The sequence below is a fragment of the Notolabrus celidotus genome, chromosome 10 (assembly GCF_009762535.1).
Source record: "Notolabrus celidotus isolate fNotCel1 chromosome 10, fNotCel1.pri, whole genome shotgun sequence".
NCBI lineage: Eukaryota > Metazoa > Chordata > Actinopteri > Labriformes > Labridae > Notolabrus > Notolabrus celidotus.
The window spans coordinates 9,429,490-9,443,092 of record NC_048281.1 but is presented as its reverse complement, the minus strand read 5'-3'; the positions used below and the strand labels follow the sequence as shown (position 1 = coordinate 9,443,092).

At 37.9% G+C, this 13,603-nt stretch overlaps 2 protein-coding genes and 2 non-coding genes across 5 annotated transcripts; 1 reads left to right on the top strand and 3 right to left on the bottom strand.

Annotated features, from left to right (window-relative positions):
• Window positions 1-262: 262 nt before the first annotated feature.
• nifk (nucleolar protein interacting with the FHA domain of MKI67) lies at window positions 263-4,302 on the bottom strand. 2 transcript variants are annotated; one of them, XM_034694378.1, is made up of 6 exons: window positions 4,045-4,302; window positions 2,616-2,747; window positions 2,200-2,308; window positions 1,862-2,073; window positions 1,135-1,185; window positions 263-894 (listed from the first exon to the last, which is right to left on the bottom strand). In XM_034694378.1, the coding sequence occupies exons 1-6, from the start codon at window positions 4,171-4,173 to the stop codon at window positions 691-693; spliced, it is 837 nt and encodes a 278-aa protein (XP_034550269.1). In that variant the 5' UTR covers window positions 4,174-4,302; the 3' UTR covers window positions 263-690. The 2 variants fall into 2 exon arrangements, with proteins under 2 accessions (XP_034550269.1, XP_034550268.1); XM_034694377.1 differs by having other exon boundaries at window positions 2,616-2,750; window positions 4,045-4,301.
• Window positions 968-1,098, bottom strand: LOC117820840. The gene has a single exon (XR_004632860.1). It is a non-coding gene; the product is annotated as a small nucleolar RNA ACA64 (small nucleolar RNA).
• On the bottom strand, window positions 2,433-2,561 carry LOC117820839. Its single transcript, XR_004632859.1, has one exon. It is a non-coding gene; the product is annotated as a small nucleolar RNA ACA64 (small nucleolar RNA).
• A 1,758-nt stretch (window positions 4,303-6,060) lies between the features above and the next one.
• LOC117820271 (high affinity cGMP-specific 3',5'-cyclic phosphodiesterase 9A) lies at window positions 6,061-12,269 on the top strand. Its single transcript, XM_034693995.1, has 14 exons — window positions 6,061-6,148; window positions 7,098-7,259; window positions 7,352-7,403; window positions 7,498-7,600; window positions 7,853-7,995; window positions 8,097-8,156; window positions 8,609-8,786; window positions 9,730-9,852; window positions 10,116-10,208; window positions 10,342-10,409; window positions 10,506-10,608; window positions 11,342-11,446; window positions 11,716-11,862; window positions 11,994-12,269. The coding sequence occupies exons 1-14, from the start codon at window positions 6,061-6,063 to the stop codon at window positions 12,186-12,188; spliced, it is 1,620 nt and encodes a 539-aa protein (XP_034549886.1). The 3' UTR covers window positions 12,189-12,269.
• Window positions 12,270-13,603: the final 1,334 nt, after the last annotated feature.

Below are 13,603 nucleotides of genomic sequence, written 5' to 3'. Positions count from 1 at the left end.
CAGACTTTGACTGATTTAAGTCTCTTTCACGTCGGCCTGTGCAGCCTCTCTCATTAGGAACAGGTGTCATTACACCGAGGATGGCTCTGTTTTAATAAAGTTTACCTGTTAATAAAGTGAGTTAAAATCAGGACAAGGAAAAACATATTCCTGTAGTTTCCTGGTGTGATACGTCAAAATGACTTTGTTCACAGATTAACTCACAATGTCGACAAAAGAGCTACTTAAGTTGTTTGTTCCTATTAAATAAATTGCTCAAGAATAAGTTCTGACATCATTTATTTTAAGGTTCATATTTTACATTTTACAAATGTAACCAGACTTTTGGTCAACTGTGGTCACAAAGCAAACAAACAAAAACATTAGTGCCCTCTGCATGGTTCAAAAGTCTGCTGAGGCTAAGATGCCCCTTCAGAAATGTGAAAGAAGTCCAGGCAACATAGTTGCTTGTTTTAAGAACTCACTGAGGATATCACAAGCACAATTACACACAATAAGTACTGACTGGTGTCATACCCAGATCAGGGTAGAGTCTTTACACGGAGCTTAGTTTACAAATGTGATGTGGTCTCCACACAGAGGGACTTCAGTGTAATCATGTGATCAGAATAAAAGACCACTTTGGATCCTGATGTGTGCTCTCCGTCAGTCAGACTAAACAACAAAGTCCACAATAAAAGCTCAAGTCTTTCACTCCTTCTCCTCGTCTTCTTTCTCTGACTCCTCCTCTTCTTCCTCTTTGTCGCTGTTAGCCTCCTCTTCCTCTGAGGAGCACTCTTCATCTGTCTCTACAGCTGGCAACTTAATGACAATTTCATCATCATCATCGTCATCATCTACAACCATGGATTTCCTCCTCTCCAGGACGGACGGGGTGCAGACCGGTGTGGTGTCCTAAAGTGAGAAAAGAGAGATAAGTTACCAAGAGGATGAGGTTTAGTTTTCGTTCTCATGAAAATCTTAGAAAGTATGTAGGTACATGGGTTTTATCACGTAGCCACAAAGAGACGCACGCAATAAGCTTAATGCACCACGGTACTGTGGGCACACTTATCTGACCCCAGATCACTGACGCACCTGGGGCCATTTTCAGACTGTGCCAACGCTACAAGTTATATTATTAACATTACTTACACTACACGTGGACGCATTCATGGGATCTGAGGACTTTTTCTTCTGAGCGGCCTGGAAAACAAAAAGAGCACAACAGGTTCAAAAGATGCAAACAAAAGAAACAGCAGAGTTTCTACTATGTGTTCATTATTTACATAGATGCCAAGTTCAGACTGAATAATAAGCAAATTGCATGGACATGGAATGATGCATTCAAATCAGAGACTTTAAGAAGATTGTAATGAGAATAAGGCCTTGTATCATTTCATCTATTGCTGTTGTTTTCTGTCTCTGTTATTTTGTGAAGCACTTTGGGCTGCATGCTTGAATGTATGAAAGGTGCTTTATAATTAAAAATGTGTATGAAAATACCCAGTATTTGGGCATATCAGAACCGCAACTATCAGGGAATAGGTGAATCCTAAAGGAGGGCAATCTTGTAACAACACCTTTATTTCTTTAGGACCTAATTCCTGTAATGCTACAACTTTAATGAACTTTAATGAAAATGATACAAGGACTGTTGTTCCAGAAGGCAGCATCACCAATGCTGAAGTGCAAATTTGAGGTTCATCATTTTCATTCCAGTGATGGCTTCTTTATGCTTTCTAGACAACAGAAGGCTGAAATTCAAAGTTCCTATCCTGATACTAAAACACTGACAGCATCTGTAAGGATAAAAAAAAAAAAGAACAGTGAAGCCCTCTCAGGCAAATTAAAGATACTGAGTCAGAAAAGTAAAACGTACAAATCCAGGGAAGTCGTAGTCGATTCCATGTGCTGCCAGCCTCTTGCGGAGCTTGGATTCTTTCTGCAGCAGCTTGGTTCTCATCTTCTCGATCTCCTCCTCTGTACGTTTCTTGTTGTAGCGCGCCACAGCGGGGCGGGAGGGCTTTTTAAATTCTCTCTGTGAGCCCACAAACATCTTCTCATGAACCTTCTCTGGGGGCATTACGTGACCTGGGAAACAGCAAGAGGCAACAGTTGTATAGCTTTACATGGAGCACATGGATTTAAATCAAAAGTAGAAACAAGACTGTGACTGTTATGCTGGTAACAAACATGTAGATAAAGGTAAATACTCACACTGGATGAGTCTTTCTCCCATGAGGTAATTGTTCATAGTCTCTGCAACAATCTTAGCGACTTCATCACATTCATATTCAATGAATGCATAACCTTTGCTTCCACCGGTCTAAAATAAGACAGAGATGAAACAGATGAAGGATGCATGTTTCATTATCACACATTTAATAAAAGTGATCACACTATTATGTGAGACATAAGCTGTAGATCTCCTTTCATTTGGTTTCTCTTCTTTCTGTTGGCACATGGGTTTTATCGCTCTGCCAAAGGTGAGCAGGAGATAAGCTTAACGCGCCGCAGTACTTTAGGCTCAGTTATCTGACCTCAGACCACTGTTAGACCTGAGGTCATTTTCAGTCCGAGCCAAAACTGACTGCATCTAACATGTGTGTGTATTTATTTGTCATCTGTGCTACCTTTTTACTCCTGGACAGCCGCAGCCTCTGGACTTTCCCAAACTGTTCAAAGTAAGATTTGAGCTGAGGTTCAAAGAGTCCGACTGGCAGGTGGCCGACATAAACCACTCCTGGAGTCAGACTGATCTTCGGCTGCTAAAACAAATACAAACAAAACAACAGAGATAATGAGTTACAACTTCAACATTGTGTTAAAGCACATTATAGACACTGATCAGACAGCTCTACTCTAAATTCTACTTCTAAAACGCTTCTTATTTTTCAGTGTTTGATGGCATGGTCCCTTACTTGAAGGGAGCAAAATATATATAATACATGTAATGAATATAAAGTACTCCTATTGCTTATCGGACATGTTAACAAATATTAAATATGTAGTAGCATTAAAAGTAGAATTTGTGGTAGAGCTGTTAAAATCTGTTTACACAGGTGGTTATAAAATTATGGATGACACGTGTATAATATTAAAGAAACAATAAAATATGCATTCATTTCACAATTTTATCTTTGAGCTGGCTTTAAAATGAAATATAAAAATGCATATTACTGTGTTTTAATATCTAATGTTGTTAGAATATCCCTCTTTTTTATTTAGGCCGTCTTTTATGTGTTCTTTTAGCATAAGAAAAGTAGGTCAATGCTTTAATTTCTTTTTTTCTGCTGTTGCATACAACTAAATGACATTTTTCCTCTAGAAAAGTGCAATACAAATAAAGTTCATCATTCACTTTATTCTGGGCATTCAATATGAAATGACCCAGAAGTACAAACAGAGATAAAATACACACATATAAATGATAATTTTGTCTTAATCAAGTAAAGACGAAACGGCACAATTGTAATAATTATTTCTATTTCTGTATTTAGCTTCTTGCCTGTATTATTTTATATTAAATTTAGGGATGTCAACAATTAAGAGTATCGATTAATTAATTAAGAACATACTCGAACACATTTTTTGTTTCGATTTTAAATCACGTGGAGCAATAAAACGTGGAAAATGTTTACGTTTTTATTAATGATTAATCCATAATTGATCGTTAACATTTCCAAAGATCGATCACGGAAAATATTTGAAACTACATCCCTAATTAAAAAAAATGTTTTGTTGTATATTATATTTACCAGATAGCGAGTATAGACCAAAACAAAAGGATGGAGTACTATAGCCTATAGAATATGTATATCTATCATATTAAAGCAGCTGTAAATAGAAACATGTTCAGGCTGTTTCATTCACTGAAAATAAATCCTCGCTAACACGTGACCGTCTGTTTCAAGGTAAACATGTTTCGATTACACATTTGGACGGATTATTGAACCCAGTTTATCTCGTTGTACTTGTTATGAAGACGATATTAGAACAGATTTGTCTGAAATAAGTAATATTGATATCTCTGTTCTTCTTCAGGCCATGAGTGATCCTCACCTTGCTGGATTTCTTCTTCTTCTTCTTCGCCTCTTGGACCTTCTTCTTAAACTCGGACTCTTCTTTCGGGTTTAACGCCAGCAGCTGTTTGGCCGGCTCTGGAGCCGATTCGGCTTTAATTTCAGTCATTCTGATGAATAAATTAAAGGAAGCATAAACTGTGATGTGACATGAACACCAACAGCCAAGTTTCTACAAACCACGTTGGTGTCTACCTCCGGTTTCCCACGTGGTGAAGACCAAGGAAGCATGGAAGGAAGGTCTGCTTGAGTGTTATTGACAGGAATGCTGTAAACACAGCGCCACCCTCAGGCAGGGATGATCAACCACAGCAGCAATCAACTTTATTTATACAGCACCTTTCATACATAAAACATGCAGCCCAAAGTGCTTCACAGAATAACAGAGAGACAGAAAACAACAGCAATGGTAAAATTATAAAAGGCATGATTATAAATAAAATACTTAAAAGTAAAATAAAATCAATACAGTAAAATTAATAAAATAAGTAATAGTGGAGAGAAAAGTTAAAAAATAAGGTAGCGTTAACACGATCAGATTAGTACAATAAATAAATAGATACATAAATAATTGAATAAGATAAATAAATATTAAATCAATGATTCAAATAATAATGGTAATAATGGTAAATAATAATACAAATAATACAAATAATAATGCAGTCCAGGGCTAAAAATAAATGACTCCACATTAAAAGCTAGATTAAAAAGGTAAATCTTAAATTCACTTTTAGAAACACCCAGAGAGCTCACCGTTTTAATGTCCAGGGGGAGAGAGTTCCATAGTTTTGGGGCATAAAAACAGAAAGCTCTCTGGCTTCTCTCTGTTTGTGCGAGACACACGAGGAACATTTAAAAGGGAAGCATTCAAGGGCATCAGTGATCAGGCTGGAATATAGAATGACAGGAGATCTGTGATATATGGAGGAGCAAGATTGGTAAGAGTTTTAAAAACAAGTAAAATAACTTTAAAATCAACTCTAAAAGAAACAGGGAGCTAGTGCAGAGTTTCAAGATGAGGGGTTATGTGATCAGTTTTCTTTTTTCTTGTTAAAACTCTGGCAGCAGCGTTCTGAAAAAGCTGCAGTTTCTTGAGAGACTTTTTTGGCAAACCAGTAAAAATCATATTACTCTAAAAGTTCTATGTCTCTACCACAAATGGTAACTTATGTCTCTTTTTTGTATACTTTGAAATATCAGTAATTTAAAAAAAATATTGTACTGTATTTTTTTTCTTATTTATTCCTATTTATTTTAATAAATTGTGCTTTTTTCACATATTATTGACATTTCTTGCATATATTTCCCTTATCTATTATACCATCAATTTGCAGGCTTATATCTTACATGTTATCTTTATTCTCAGTTGAATAGCAATTGTTGCACCAAAATATAACTCTGGGGATGAATAAAGTATTTCTTATCCTGTATCTGAGACTGATAACGTCTCTGAAAGTTCTAATGACTTAAATTTCTGAGTAGGAGCTGTAGCTGTTTTTTATAATATGCTTGTCGTGTTTATGCAGTTCATTCAGCATTTAATTCTTTGAAATAATTTATGAAATGTATCATTTTTATTTTTGACAATTGACTGTTACAGTTTTGTAAATAGCTACGGTCTTATCATATTTTCAAATAGTTTTTTTCCCCATATGTCTTAACCTGTTAAAGTCAAAAATGTAAAATATCTCATTATTAAAAAAAACAGATCATCTTTTTTATCCCATTTTAAGAAAGGTTAAAGTTAAACTATTTTACAAATAAGAGACAAACTTATTTTAAAAACTAAAAATTAACAACAAATCCAAGAATACACAAAGATGTAAAGTTATTGTCAGTAAATAAATGGTAGTAACAATGAGGGAGCGAGAAGGAGGGGCATGAGGAGAGGGTCTGGAGGATCAAACTAAGGGGGTGGAGTGTTAACATGTAGAATAATGAGGTGAGACAGATCAGCACTGCACACATACACAAAGCATCCTCAGTGGCTCGTGACATGGAAACAAAAATCATCTACTTCACTGTGAACGGAAAACCGGAGCAGGCTGAGTTCCCGGTGGATTGTCCTGCACAGGATGTCAAAGGTAGGAGCAAAATATGAAGTTTTTTCAGTTTTAACAGGAAAAAAAAACAACAATTATATGCATGGTGTATCTTATTCACACACATATATGTCTGTATCCACGTTTGTATGAGAATTAAAATCTGCTATCTTAAATTAAACCTTAATTATTTTAATCAATCCCCTTTGATCTATTTCCTGAAAGTCTATAATAGACATGAGTAAGGGTTGTTGAGGTTGCCTGAGCGACACACAGAGGTACAGCTGCTGCTGACACATACTCCACCTGTCACATCCTCTCACTCGGAGTCAGGTAAGGTCAGGTAGGCAGAAAAAAGTTAGTAAAGGTCGGACGTGATGATGAATACAGACCCACAGCACAGACACAAACAGAGCAATAAAGGTTAAAACAGGATTTAAACTACTGTATCCTTTTTATGTTGTTCTTGTTGTGTTTGAAACCATAAACAAAGTGAAGTAAAACCTGGATGGACAGAGTTAATATACCTTTTGAAAGGTGAGAGAGATTTATTGTTGGAACATTTTGGGTTGCACAGTATTGTTAATGCAGTCTAGCCAATATTCTCCCTTTATTTTTTGTAAACGTGCTGTTGTGGACTTCCTTAATCCGTTATGATTGCTTACAAATTTAGTTTAGAAATACATTTTGGTCCAAATTATCTGCAACCGCTCTTCATTAAACCGTTTTCCCATTACCCGGTAATTCCAAAACTTGCTGCTTGATCTGTAAAAGCTTTAAAATGATTCAATGAGACTACATGAATAATTACTCGTAACATACATATCATTTATTGAGCCTTAGATACAAAATAGAGGAACCTAGCGTCTCTGCTTTTGCAGACCTTACAGCTGCTCCCCATGGTCATCCTCTGCAGTCAAATTGTACTCTGTGAAAACAGTACAGCATTTCCTCCCATAGAGTAAAATAAATGATGAGTCTTTCTCTCCAGATCTGTTCCGAGCTGCAGCCGAGGCCGGACCGCACGACATCCTGAAGCTCTACAACCCCAAAGGCAGTATCATCAACATCTCCCAGAACCTGGAGCCCAACAGCCCGGGCTGCTGCTACAAGCTGGAGGTGGTGGCTGCAGACTGCAACAGTGATCCGTTAGGTACCTTTAACTTATTAACAAGGAGCATCAGTGCGGTTCGTTTAGTAAAAACAAAATCTGCTGACAGTCTTTTTTATTTGTTGACATTTCAGGTGTGGAGCTTGCCGGTGCACTCGGATTTGACCTCTCAGCCATGGAAAAGAGGTACGAAGGTTTAAAGGAAGAGAATCAGGATTTAGTTTGTGTAATCATTAAAGAAAAGTTGAATGTGTACCTTTCTGATGGTGTTTTATTTCAGACTGCAGGGTCTAGAGAAGAAGATCCTGATGGAGGCAGGGGAGACTCCTGCAGTCGTGTATGAGATGAAGAAACAGGTGGATTCATTTCGAGAGAAACTAGAGGTACTGAATGCTACAGCATCGCCAAACGTGAGCTGTATGGTGTGAGTTTCATGGTGTGCACATTTGCATCTCTGTTGGTTTATTAATCAACAAGCTTCTGTCTGAAGTAAACCCTAGTTGCCAGAAACCTCCTGAAGATGATGACTAACGTTAATCAGAGGTCATTTGTAATCCTTGGCCTACATTTTAAAGGTTGGATCTGAGATTTTGTGTGATTTTTAACCGGTTTGATCTCTCTGGCATCTTTTTCAGAGTGTGGAGCACCTGAGCTGGCTGGGGTTATTTAAAGATCTGTCAGAGGGAACACACAAACCCTCCCCATTCTACCACAAGAGATCTCTGCACAAAACCAGGAAAGAGTGCGAGCATGTACGGGAAAAGTTTCTTCAAATGAGGCATGTTGATTGCAGAACTCACTGAAATCCAAAAGTGCCATTTAAAGATCATATTTATGAATATCTAGGTGTGTTTAATACTCTTTTTGTGACTGCTGCAGCTCTCTGGAGGTATCACAGGAAGTGAGGCAGTATTTAAAGACTCCAACCTTTGATAACTGGTGAGTCTGGTCTTAGTCAGCATACATTTGATGCTTTAATCTCACCTGTAGCTCTGTGTGATCACTAACAAACAACTAGTGCACCGGTTTCCTTGGAGAACAGATTGTCAGCTAATGACGCTCATGCCGAGCAAGCACCTCTGATGCGTCTCTGAAGAGGATGTGAGCCGTCAGCCTTTTCTTCTGAACGCCACACTCATTTCAATATGAAAAGGTCTGCAGAGAGCTCACTAATCAAAAGAAGGTCTTCATAAAAGGCTTAATCAAAACAAAATGTTTAAAGAGGGCTTCACGGGGAGGAAGAGAAGCTGCTTTCAGGGAAGCTTAGCCCACAATTGATTTATCCATATGCAAGAAGGTTAAACAACGACCATCCAAAAGGAAGAGGATGAGGGCAACTGAAAGACTATTTTTTTTGTTTCAGCCGCTAAAAAAAATGTGTGTGTTTTCAGGCAGTGGGAGGATGCAGAGATCATGGTGCTCCTGCAGGTCATGTACACAGATTTAGATTTCATAGACACCTTCAACATCGAGCCTGAAGTGCTGCAGCAGTTCCTGTTTGAGGTCTACCGGAGATACAACAACATCCCTTTCCACAACTTCAAACACTGCTTCTGTGTGACACAGATGGTGAGTGTGTGTGGGTGAAAAGGCCAGTTGCATGTGTCAAATCTTGCAATTTTGTCTTGATGGCTAATTGATGAAGGACTCTGGTCCTCAGAGATTAGAGGTGACCCCAATCAGTGAACAGCTCTGCAGGTTTGGCAGTTATCTGAACACATCCAGAAGGATGGACTCCATCGTTTGAGCCTTGAGCCTCTTGGCATAATTTTAATCCACAAACACAGTTTTCAGACAAATTTAGCGACTATCTAGTAAACATGTTAGAGCATTAAAAAGATAAAGAGTCAGATATTTTAGTTTGGATTTACTGGACACCAAAAACAGAGCTAAAAAAAGTGAATACAGGACTACAGGACTAAATACGTATGTATTCAGTCTGGCTTTTATGTAGGGTTTAACAATTGTATTACTTACTTTTTACTATTATATTGATTTAAATGTTGCTTTATTATTTTATTCATTTAAGTTGTTTATTTGATTTGTATTTATTTAGTTATCAATTAATTTATTTAATTTATCTACTCAGTTTTATTTATATTTTTAGCCTTCATTTTATTTTCAACTCTTATCCTTACACTTTTTAAATGTATTTATTATAGCTATTTATATTCTTAATATTAATTTGATACTTTAACTTATTTTAATTACACATATTGTATTGTTGTGCATTAGTCTCTATTTTAAAATCCATTTTTGTTTTTTAATATGTCTTGCCAACATTTTATTTCTGCTTCTTTCTTGTTTTCAATCCCTGTAAAGCACTTTGGGTTGCATTTGATTTGTATGAAAGGTGCTATTTAAATAAAACTTGATTGATTGATTGTTTTCATGAGGATGCTTGTTAACATGTTGTTGCTGTTGTCTTCATGGCTCGTCCAAAGTGATGAAATGGAGATCGTGCCTTTCAAACGTGACCACTCTGTTCACTGCTTCCCTTCTCTCTGCACAGATGTACGGTTTGATCTGGCTGACTGACCTGAGGAGTAAGATGGACAGCACCGACCTGCTGATCATGCTGACCTCTGCAGTCTGCCACGACCTGGACCACACAGGATACAACAACGCCTATCAGGTACGCATGAGTTCTCTCTGTGTGCTTTTGCAGACTGGAAGTTGTTGAGCGAGGATTAAAAGGGGCAATTCAGTCATAATAAAACCGTGATGTCAATTCAATCATCATTTATAATCATAATAATTCACAGAGTTTTGTGAACACATCCTTTACATTTAACTGAAATGTTCTGTTATTGTCTACTGCAGATAGATCACTTACCTTACAGAATCATTTCAACATTTATATTCTAAAGTTTGTGCTCATGCCCGACCGTCTTTCAGATAAACGCACGGACTGATCTCGCTCTCCGATACAATGACATCTCTCCGCTGGAGAACCATCACTGTGCTGTGTCTTTTGAGATACTGGAGAAGGTAAGGACTGCAACTCTGTGTTTGTGCAAAACTTTCTATTCATACTTCTGTGAAACATACACGTATGGTGTGAGAGTTTGAACTGAATCAGGGATAAGATGAAGCAAGTGACCAGATGTTTTCTGTTTCATAGACAGAGAGCAACATCTTCAGAAATGTCTCCATGGATCAGTACAAACGGATAAGAGAAGGGATCATCAAGTGAGATCTCTTAGACTGCATATTAACTCATAACTCATTACCTCATTCAGCATGTACCAGAATAAATGGTATGCTTTTATCTGTTGTAACTTGGAGGTGCATTCTGGCCACTGACATGACGAGGCACAACGAGATCCTCAACAAGTTCAAGTCCATCCTGCCAACTTTTGACTTCACCAACAAGGACCACAGAGAAGTGGTAAGAGGAGCGTACAGGCTTGGTGACAACAAATTCATGTGAAGTCATGCTCTGCAAATACTGTCATTGAGTCCATTTCTTTTCCCCACAACATTTCAAGTAGGATGTTATAGAATAATATTAAAAGACAGTTGGCAGAAAGATTGACGGTTTCTATATTGTAGTTTTTAAGGCCTGTAACCACTGTGAATGAGGTAGGTGTCACACAAAAGGGTTTATAGTCCAGTAGCAAAACAGTCGTTACTTCTTCTGTAGTAAAGCTTGACAGTGAGTGGTGCATTTGATTGTTAAAAAACAACAGGATGCGTTTCTCTTAGCCACAAAAAAAAAATCTTAAACATGTACACAACAAGATCAGCATAGAAATTAGAGGTATTACTTTGTCCACAGGGGGCACCAAAATCAACACAAAGACAAAGTTCTTCAAAGGAGCTTTGATAAAATTAATTGTCAAAGAAATTTTTTGCTGTATTGGTTTGTAATGTGTGAAGTTTTAAACCCTAAAAACTGTGTGTATTCTTAATCAATCAGATCCTTCACTTTTATAATCTTTAGAAATATTCAAATGTAGTTGCTCATCAAACTTTTTGCTGTTGCTGTTTTTCTTCCTCTTGTCTGAGCTCTGCCTCTATAATTTCAATTTGAAAAGATGGCTAAAACTGAAACTGGTTGAACTCTGTTTCTCGTTATTTTGTAAACGTCTATTGTCTGATTTCCCCTGCTGTGTGTGCAGGTGATGATGATTCTGATCAAAGTGAGCGACATATCGAATGAGGCGCGGCCCATGGAGGTGGCTGAGCCCTGGTTGGACTGTCTCCTGCAGGAATTCTACAATCAGGTAACTTAACCCTATTCTATTTGTATATTTCAAACTGTGGCAACCCCAAAATATATGCTCGAGAATCATGGTTGTCTCAAACTCACCTTGCATGCTCTGAGTTTACTGATACTGCAAATTCATAGCACAAACTAAAATAGTGTGTTTTTGGATTCATTGAAAACACTGTATGAAACAGTCTGAAGCTTTGTGATTCAGGGCCAGCAAAGTTCATTAAAACAAAATTTAAAAAATCTTGCAATACACTTATTTAATTTGTGTGCCCACAGAGTGACATGGAGAAGTTAGAGGGTCTTCCAATCACCCCCTTCATGGATCGGGACAAAGTTACCAAACCTTCGTCTCAAACAGGCTTCATCAGATTCGTCCTTTTGCCTCTTTTCATCGAGCTGGCCAACCTCTTCCCCTGCCTCGAGGTAATTTACTCTAAAAGATTCACAGATATCCACATGATCTTCTGAGACATGTAGGAAATAACTAACTGAATGAAGACCAGGAAGGGTAGAGGGAAAGTTTGCTCACTTAGTTTGTATTGATCTTTCTGCAGCTACACATCATCAGCCCGGTGCGGAAGGCTCTGGATTACTACACAGAGATGGAGAAAGCTCTGGAGAGAGAGAAGCAGAACCGGGCTCAGAGCGAGAGTGCAGCTAAGAGTAAAGAGGCCGCTGTGGGTTCACAGAGCAGAGCTGACAGCCTGACAGATCTTGGACCTGAGATCTCGAAACCCGACCCACAGTGAACTGTGCCCCACATTTTAAGAACAGAGTGCTTTTCACTTCATTTGAAAGTCTTTACTTTTGTTTATTTAAAGGTTGAAAAACAAGCTCTGAATGTTGTCAAGTAGTTTTGATTTATGCATTATTATTATTTATTTTTTTAAGTTATATTTTTGCCCTTTTTGCCTTTATTGATAGGACAGCTGAAGAGAGACAGGAAATATGGGGAGCAGAGAGTGGGGGAAGACATGCAGTAAATAGACCACCGGCCAGGAGTTGAACCAGCAACCTCTGTGACAAGGACTACACCCTCTATATGTGGGGCGCTTAGACCGCTAGGCCACCAGCGCCCTGATGTACGCATTATTAAATACAATGTGACAACAAGGAGCCAAACTTCAACTTAAGCATTCTCCAAGAGGGTTGAGCAAACATATTTCAAATATAAATGGATACAACTTAGCTATATTTCAGGTCTGGGGGATATCTGACGTATTGGACTACATGTTGCAAGGTGGACTGGATGAATTTGCTTTCACTCACTTTTTTTCTCACTTAAAACCAGATATCCCCTTTGTATCCAGTAGAGTCGCCCCCTGCTGGTCATTGCAGAGAACGCAGGTTTACGGCACGACAGCTTTAGATGTACTTTTGAGACTAAGCTATGTCCAATTCCTGTATCCAGTAAAAGGCAGGCTGGCACAGATTTTTAAGTTTTGCACACATTTGTCGATATAATATTTGGTCCACATGGGATCCCTTATTTAACTTCTTTTTGAACTTAGTACTGTGACTCCTGGTGTAGTTCCTCTTTATGAGGTCTTAATATGAAAGTTTGGAACCTGAATGTTACATTTGGTGGCAATGTATTGTCAAATCTGATCAAGTAGAAACATTTTCCACAGGATCACTTCTCCAAAACATTGAATGATCGTACATTTATCTACTGTTTCTGGGATTAAAGGTTCATAACATGTAGAAGTTTAACTTGCTCTTTAGTAAATAGGTTCATTAGACTGCATAGTTATGTGTCACCTGAATGTTTGACGTTCCTTATAGTTGACTAATGCTTAATTTTACTCTACAGTAGTCTTCTGGGTTTAAGATTGTGTCAGCAGGTGTAGGATCAACCAGCAGACAGAAGATGTCACTGCAGAGCTTCTTTCAGTGGACAGATTTTAGTCAATGACAGAGTGGTAAAATTTCCAGCAGTCGATCAGAGTGAATGACGACAACACAGTGGAAAGACTGTGATGCATATGTGTCATGTTACATCATGTGAAACCATCAGCACTGTGCTGGTTGTTGAGGGTCAACCCCTGAACTGGCTCACTGGATTATTAAAATATCCAGTGTTATTAAAATATAAATAAATATAAATAAATAATATCCTGGAATTAAGAATGAAGTTTTGTTTATGAGGAACAAAATTACAAAG

What these genes read in the sequence shown, in the direction of transcription:
- nifk (XM_034694377.1), bottom strand. Translation starts at nt 4,173, where the DNA reads ATGACTGAAATTAAAGCCGAATCGGCTCCAGAGCCGGCCAAACAGCTG. An exon ending in GGGAGAAAGACTCATCCAGT is followed by an intron (nt 2,074 to 2,199) that starts GTGAGTATTTAC and finishes GCTGTTTCCCAG; the next exon opens with GTCACGTAATGCCCCCAGAG. An exon ending in ACTACGACTTCCCTGGATTT is followed by an intron (nt 1,186 to 1,861) that starts GTACGTTTTACT and finishes TTTGTTTTCCAG; the next exon opens with GCCGCTCAGAAGAAAAAGTC.
- LOC117820271 (XM_034693995.1), top strand. Translation starts at nt 6,061, where the DNA reads ATGGAAACAAAAATCATCTACTTCACTGTGAACGGAAAACCGGAGCAG. An exon ending in ACAAGGACCACAGAGAAGTG is followed by an intron (nt 10,609 to 11,341) that starts GTAAGAGGAGCG and finishes CTGTGTGTGCAG; the next exon opens with GTGATGATGATTCTGATCAA. An exon ending in ACCTCTTCCCCTGCCTCGAG is followed by an intron (nt 11,863 to 11,993) that starts GTAATTTACTCT and finishes ATCTTTCTGCAG; the next exon opens with CTACACATCATCAGCCCGGT.